Source organism: Cricetulus griseus, unplaced genomic scaffold (assembly GCF_003668045.3).
Source record: "Cricetulus griseus strain 17A/GY unplaced genomic scaffold, alternate assembly CriGri-PICRH-1.0 unplaced_scaffold_358, whole genome shotgun sequence".
NCBI classification, from domain to species: domain Eukaryota; kingdom Metazoa; phylum Chordata; class Mammalia; order Rodentia; family Cricetidae; genus Cricetulus; species Cricetulus griseus.
The window spans coordinates 23,367-31,194 of record NW_023277095.1 but is presented as its reverse complement, the minus strand read 5'-3'; the positions used below and the strand labels follow the sequence as shown (position 1 = coordinate 31,194).

The window sequence follows — 7,828 nt, the reverse complement described above, 5'->3', positions numbered from 1 at the left end:
CTCCCCCTCCCCCTCCTCCCCCTCCGCAGACATCGCGGGCGGGCCGCACCTGTGCCACGCTTCTGCAAGCGCAGGCGGGTGAGAATCTCCTCGAACTTGGCGTGTTTGCTCAGGTTGGCCAGCTTCACGTGCACGCCTCCGCGCAGCCCGGTGCCCAGGTTGGAGGGGCAGGTGAGCACGTAGCCCAGGTGCTCGTTCCACATGAAGGGGTGCCCAGCCTTCTTGAAGATCTCCTCAATCTGGGGAGGGCAGAGGGAGGGCACCAGGGGTTGGGGTCCCAATGCAGCCTGCCAGGAGGTGTCTGAGGGGCCAGGTGTCAGGGTATAGGTGCGGGTGGGGTTTCCAGCAGGGGGGAGTGGAGCACCGGCCGGAGGAGCTCTGGAGAGAGGACTCCCGCAGAGGTGGGGGCGGGCTTCAGACCCTGGGGTGGGGTGGGGGCTTAGATGGGGAGGCGGGCTTCGGAAACGCGTGGGCTGGGATTGGAATGTAGGTAGCTTGGAGTAGGGGTGTCTGAGTGTGGCGAAGGGTTCGGACCTTCTCGGGGGGAAATGGGTAGGGTGGAATCAGAAAGAGCAGAGCTTGCTTTGTCTGTGAGTATGCGTGTGTGTGTGTGTGCGCGCGCGTGAGAGCATGCGTGTGTATGGCTGTTTGTATGCATGTGTGTGTGTGTGCGAGCATGCGTGTATGACTGTATGCATGTGTGTGTGTATGTATGTGTCTATATATGTGTGTGTATATGACTGTGTGCATGTGTGTATGTATGTGTCTGTGTGTGTGTGTGTATGACTGTGTGCATGTGTATGTATTATGTGTCTATGCGTGTGTATATGACTGTGTGTGTGCATGTGTGTAAGTATGTGTCTATGCATGTGTGTATACGTGCATGAGTGTGTGTATGCCTATGTGTGCGTTTGTGTGTATGTGTGTGCATGCGTGTGTGTGCGCGTGCGTGTGTGTATGACTCTGTGTGTGCATGTGTGTATGTATGTATGTGTCTATGTGTGTGTATATGACTGTGTGCATGTGTGTATGTATGTGTCTATGCGTGTGTGTACGTGCATGAGTGTGTGTATTCTATGTGTGCGCTTGTGTGTATGTGTGTGCATGCGTGTGTGTGCGCGTGTGTGTATGACTCTGTGTGTGCATGTGTGTATGTATGTATGTGTCTATGCGTATGTATATGACTGTGTGTGCATGTGTGTATTATGTATGTGTCTATGTGTACGTGCATGAGTGTGTGTATGCCTACGTGTGCGCTTGTGTGTATGTGTGTGCATGCGTGTGTGTATGACTCTGTGTGCATGTGTGTATGTATGTGTCTATGTGTGTGTGTATGACTGTGTGCATGTGTGTATGTATGTATATGTCTATGCGTATGTTACGTACATGAGTGTGTGTATGCCTATGTGTGTATGTGTGTGCATGCGTGTGTGTGCCTGTGTGTAGGACTCTGTGTATGTATGTGTGTGTGCATGTGTGTATGTATGTATGTGTCTATGCGTGTGTATATGACTGTGCGTGTGCATGTGTGTATGTATGTATGTGTCTATGTGTGTGTGTATGACTGTGTGCATGTGTGTATGTATGTATGTGTCTATGCGTGTGTATATGACTGTGTGTGTGCATGTGTGTATGTATGTATGTGTCTATGCGTGTGTGTACGTGCATGAGTGTGTGTATGCCTATGTGTATATGTGTGTGCATGCGTGTGTGCGCGTGTGTGTATATACATGGTGTGCATGCGTGTCTATGCATGTGTGTATGCATATGTGTGTGTATGTATGAATGTAAGAGGCAGAGATTGGAAAGTGGGTGGGAAAAGCAGTGGGGGGTTTGGTGGGAGGAAGGAAAGGAGTCTTAGGCACTGGCGTGGTGGATTGGAAGGGCGGGCTGGGTCTAGGAAGGATGTAGCTTTACAGAGCGGTCAGGATGCAGCCCCAGTGAGCGCGGAGGGCGGACACCCACCTTCTGCAGGCCCACGCAGAAGCGGCGGAAAACCTCCTTCATGTTGCCCCCCTTCTCCATGGAGATCACGCGGAGGTGGTCCTCCTCGTTCACCCACACCAGGAAGCTTTTGTTGTCGTTGTGCCTAACAAGGGGCAACCGGAGGCCTAAACGTCAGCAGGACGCCCAAGGCCCAGGAAAGCAACCGCACTCCAACGCAGTCCCTTCCTCTGGGCACCGGGGAAGGGAAAGAGGTGCACTGGATTCCCAGTCACTCCCGCCTTAGCTTGACTCCCTGACTTCCGGGCACCAGCCTGCTGTCTTGGCACCCAGAAGGCTGAGGCAGGACTATCTGGAGCGTGAGGCCAAGCTGGGCAACAGAGTGAGTTTGAGGCCAGCGTGGGATACAGTGGCAATGTCCCTCCTGCGACCCCAAGGTCACATCCACAATGTTTATCCCTTCTGATCTCAAGTTTCGAATTCCAGGATTCGGAGATTGCAGCCGTCTTCAACTTTTAAATTATTATTATTATTTTCGTCTTTTCATACATGTATTTTGTTGTACAATGGATTTTGGTAAAAATGGCCTTTACTGACCAAAATGATCCCTGTCATCTAGTGATCTTCCTGCTTAAGGCTGCTGGAGTAGCTGTTGCTACAGGTATGTAGGGTCGTACACACCTAGTAACAGAGCTGAGATTCGAACTGAGGGAGTGGTTCAAATATAAACATTTTATTTTGTTTTCTTTACCATACTGAGGATTAAATCTGGGCCCTATGCCAGTCAGATGCTCCACCACTGAGCCACGCCCCCAGCCCCTCACTGGGGGGATTCTAGGCAGGGGCTCTACCACTGAGCCACACCCCCAGCCCCTCACTGGGGGATTCTAGGCAGGGGCTCTACCACTGAGCCACGCCCCCAGCCCCTCACTGGGGGATTCTAGGCAGGGGCTCTACCACTGAGCCACGCCCCCAGCCCCTCACTGGGGAATTCTAGGCAGGGGCTCTACCACTGAGTCACACCCCAGCCCCTCACTGGGGGATTCTAGACAGGGGCTCTACCACTGAGCCACGCCCCAGCCCCTCACTGGGGGATTCTAGGCAGGGGCTCTACCACTGAGCCACGCCCCCAGCCCCTCACTGGGGGATTCTAGGCAGGGGCTCTACCACTGAGCCACACCCCCAGCCCCTCACTGGGTGAGTCTAGACAGGGGCTCTGCCACTGAGCTGTACACCACTCCAACTCTTTTCAGGTTTTTGATTTGGTTTGGTTTGGTTTTTTTGAGACAGGGTGCCTTTGTGTAGCTCTGGCTGTCCTAGAACTAGCTCTGTAGACCAGGCTGGCCTTGAACTTGCAGAGAGTCACCTGCCTCTGCCTCCGGAGTGCTGGGATTAAAGGCGTGCACCACCACTGGCTTCTTTTCAGTTTTTACTTGAGACCCAGTCTGGCTTCAAACTCACTGTAGTCTGGCTGGCTCTAAGCTTGAAACTTTCCTCCAAGGCCTCCCCAGTAGCAGGAACAAGAGGCCTTTGCAGCTAGGCCTGGCTAGTGTCAATTCCTCACAGTGCCTCTCTGACCCAGGTTTTCTAAACTATGACACCTGACCAGGGCTGTGCAGGGCTGGAAGGCAAGGTCATGGACTCTCGCCATGGAGAAGGGTTGGAGGAGCCAGGGAAGGACTCACCAGATGCCACGGGCGTCGGGCCAGTCCCGGGCCATGCCTGAGGCCAGCAGCAGAGGGGACACGGGCTTGTCAAACAGGAAGTGGTCGTCAATGAGCTGCTGCTGTTCCTGTTCTGTCATGCTCTTCAGAGGGTAGTACTTGCCCTTGAATTCGCCTGTCAGGCTGTTGAGAGCTGAGGGGCCACAGGGGAGCAATCAGTATCCTGCCTGACTTCAGCTGGGGGTACCAAGCCTGGAGAACCCCACATTGCTGCCCCCGACACCCTGGGCCTGGGCATCAAAGAGGTCTCCAAACCACTACACTCCACGTCTAAACCCAAATACATGTCCTCTTCCAAGAATTCATGGACGCTCCCCCCCATGTCCATGCCCCCTGTATGTCCCTGTCCCCTGTATGTCCCTGTCCCCTGTATGTCCCTGTCCCCTGTATGTCCCTGTCCCCTGTATGTCCCTGTCCCCTGTATGTCCCTGTCCCCTGTGTGTCCCTGTCCCCTGTGTGTCCCTGTCCCCTGTATGTCCCTGTCCCCTGTATGTCCCTGTCCCCTGTATGTCCCTGTCCCCTGTATGTCCCTGTCCCCTGTGTGTCCCTGTCCCCTGTGTGTCCCTGTCCCCTGTATGTCCCTGTCCCCTGTATGTCCCTGTCCCCTGTATGTCCCTGTCCCCTGTATGTCCCTGTCCCCTGTATGTCCCTGTCCCCTGTATGTCCCTGTCCCTGTATGTCCCTGTCCCCTGTATGTCCCTGTCCCCTGTGTGTCCCTGTCCCCTGTGTGTCCCTGTCCCCTGTGTGTCCCTGTCCCCTGTATGTCCCTGTCCCCTGTATGTCCCTGTCCCCTGTATGTCCCTGTCCCCTGTATGTCCCTGTCCCCTGTATGTCCCTGTCCCCTGTGTGTCCCTGTCCCCTGTATGTCCCTGTCCCCTGTATGTCCCTGTCCCCTGTATGTCCCTGTCCCCTGTATGTCCCTGTCCCCTGTATGTCCCTGTCCCCTGTATGTCCCTGTCCCCTGTATGTCCCTGTCCCCTGTATGTCCCTGTCCCCTGTATGTCCCTGTCCCCTGTATGTCCCTGTCCCCTGTATGTCCCTGTCCCCTGTATGTCCCTGTCCCCTGTATGTCCCTGTCCCCTGTATGTCCCTGTCCCCTGTGTGTCCCTGTCCCCTGTATGTCCCTGTCCCCTGTATGTCCCTGTCCCCTGTATGTCCCTGTCCCCTGTATGTCCCTGTCCCCTGTATGTCCCTGTCCCCTGTATGTCCCTGTCCCCTGTATATCCCTGTCCCCTGTATGTCCCTGTCACCTGTATGTCCCTGTCCCCAGGACATAGAGCAGAACCTCCCACCCAGTCCACCTGCAGGAGAGTGTGATTCCTGAACACAGCTCTCATTGTTTTTGTTTCTGAGACTGGATCTCATCGTGTAGCCTACACTGACCTCAAACCCACCGTGTGTGACTTAATCACAGAGGGCCACTCTCAGAATGGCCACTACAGGACTGGGAAGCAGAGGCAGGTGGATCACTGTAACTTTGAGGCCAGCCTGACCTACATAGTGAGTTTCAGGACAGTCAGGTCTATGTAGAGAGACCCTACCTCAAAAAATATTTTTTAAGAGAGGCCATTATAGAATTTACACTTTGTGCCGGCTAAGGGCACACACTTTTAATCCCAGCATTTGGGAGGCTGAGGCAGGAGGATTACTAGTTGGAGGGAGACTCAGGGAGTCTCTGTCTCAATGAAACAAAAGAGAAATTTGTGCCAGGTGGCCATGGCACATGCCTTTAATCCCAGCACTCGAGAGGCAGAGGCAGGCGGATCTCTGAGTTCGAGACCAGCCTGATCTACAAGAGCGAGTTCCAGGATAGGCTCCAAAAGCCACACAGAGAAACCCTGTCTTGAAAAACCAGGGGAGCGGGGAGCATGCAGTTGCAAAATTTGTTATTGTTTGCTTTGATTTCTTCATTTTGTTTTGGTTTTTTTTAAGGAGGGGTTTCAAGACAGGGTTTCTCTGTGTACCCCTGACTGTCCTGGAACTCACTCTGTAGACCAGGCTGGCCTTGAACTCACAAAGATCCTCCTGCCTCTGCCATCCCAGTGCTGGGATCAAAGGAGTGTGCCATCACCTCCTGGCCTGGTTTCTTGGTTTTGAGGCAGAGTTTCACTATGAATCCAGGCTGGTCTTCAGTTCACGGTGATCCTCCTGCCTCAGTCTTCAAAGTACTGGGATTACAAGCGTAAGGGTGCCAGGCTTAGGCCACCTAGCAGGAGCAACTCTGTTGGTTCTCAACCCCACTTTTCAGATTCGTAACCTTGTTGCCTCACCCATTCTGAGAAATCTCAGCTCCAACAATGTTTGCTGAATGAATGAATGGATCGCCGAATGAGTCAATGGGTAGCGTGCGAGCAACGAGTTTGAAGACCCTGGGTGGCTGAGTGCAGGACCTCCCAGGCTGCCTGCCTCAGTGCCCCCAAACCTGGAGCACAGGTAATGCAGCCCGAAGGGGACCCGGGTGCAGCTGTTGGGGACCTCACCTTCCACAGACAGCTTCTCCACAGCGCGGCGCTCTCCGCGGGAGCAGTGCGGGGGCAGCGTGTAGCCCTTGATGCTGCGGCCAGTGCGCACGCGGCTGCTCAGCACATAGTTGGGGTCCAGGTCGTCTCCGCCCTGGGGGAACGCTGGGGTGTCAGGGAAGGCAGACCTGGCCAGCCCTGGTCTCCCCAAGAACCTCGTGGGGCTCTCACTCCAGATCCTCCATGAGCCTTGCTGCAAACCTTCCAGAGTATCCCCAGTCCTCCTGGCTGTCCCCCATGTCTTCTGGGGTCTCCCCAGGGCTCCTTAGAGCTCCCCTAGATCCTTCCAGGTCCCCAGTTGACACTGAACTCCTCCTGTGCCCCACCCAGCCTCACTGGCCACCACCCCCACCTGCCCTCGGGACATTTTCCTGGGAGTCTGCTTCTCAGTCTGTCCCCCCATCTCTATTTGTCTCCCCATCTCTGTGCCTACCCCGCTTCTTGGGGCCACTGACCTTGAGGTTCTCGTGGTTGAGGTCGGTCTTATGCTTGTCTGTGGGTTTGTAGCCGCCGTGGCGGTCCTGGATGATGGGGTCAAACAGGTCCTTGAAGACTGTGTAGGACTCCTCATCACCGGCCACACAGCCCACCGTCATGATGAAGGGGTGACCTGCGGGGTGGGGCTGACGTCAGCACCGGGAGCTTAGGCTTGTGACAGCTATAGGTGTTCAATATGGGTAAAAGAGCCATCGCAGGCACCAGGTAAATGGGGCCCAAGATGTTGGGGCTTCTTGAAGTCCCCGGATGTAGCATCTCAGCCAAAAATGTTGAGCTCAAACAATCCACTTCCACAGAGGATCCAGGTAAGAGGCTTGAAGGATCCTTTCATGGGTGTGGACTGCAGTGCAGTGGTGGAGCCCCTGCCTAGAATTCCCCAGTGAGGGGCTGGGGGCGTGGCTCAGTGGTAGAGCCCCTGCCTAGAATTCCCCAGTGAGGGTGCTGGGGTGTGGCTCAGTGGTAGAGCCCCTGCCTAGAATCCCCCTCAGGGCTGGGGGCGTGGTAGAGCCCCTGCCTAGAATCCCCCAGTGAGGCTGGGGTGTGGCTCAGTGGAGCAGCCCTAGAACCCAGTGTGGGGGGTGGTGGCTCAGTGGTAGAGCCCCTGCCTAGAATCCCCCAGTGAGGGGCTGGGGTGTGGCTCAGTGGTAGAGCCCCTGCCTAGAATCCCCCAGTGAGGGGCTGGGTGTGTGGCTCAGTGGTAGAGCCCCTGCCTAGAATCCCCCAGTGAGGGGCTGGGGTGTGGCTCAGTGGTAGAACCCCTGCCTAGAATCCCCCAGTGAGGGGTTGAGGGCGTGGCTCAGAGGTAGAATAGTTACCTAGCATGCAGGAAGTCCTAGATTTCATTCCAAGGAAGGGAGGGTGGGCGGGAGACGAGGCTCCCTGGGACAGGCAGGCTGGTATCTGCCCAGGGCCTCTAGCCCTCCGGTCTGTCTGTCCCACTGTAGGCTCACCTGGGTTGTCCACCCCAGTCTGGATGACGTCATCCAGAGTGAAGCCAGAAGGGGTCTCCTTATCTCGTAGCTTCTTGTAGAGGTCAGGGGTCAGCACTTTGGCCATGTGGTTGTTATGCTTGCTGAGGTCTGGGTACTCCTCCTCAGGCTTGTAGTTCAGCTTGAACTTGTTGTGAGTGTTGCCGAACGGCAT

At 55.3% G+C, this 7,828-nt stretch overlaps 1 protein-coding gene across 1 annotated transcript; it reads right to left on the bottom strand.

Annotated features, from left to right (window-relative positions):
• Nucleotides 1–49: 49 nt before the first annotated feature.
• Nucleotides 50–7,828, bottom strand: Ckm (creatine kinase, M-type; the record flags this gene model as incomplete). The annotated part of the gene is made up of 6 exons (XM_035453838.1): nt 7,636–7,828; nt 6,643–6,797; nt 6,149–6,281; nt 3,630–3,801; nt 1,966–2,089; nt 50–239 (listed from the first exon to the last, which is right to left on the bottom strand). Coding segments are annotated over exons 1-6 (967 nt in total), but the record flags the coding sequence as incomplete, so codon positions are not given.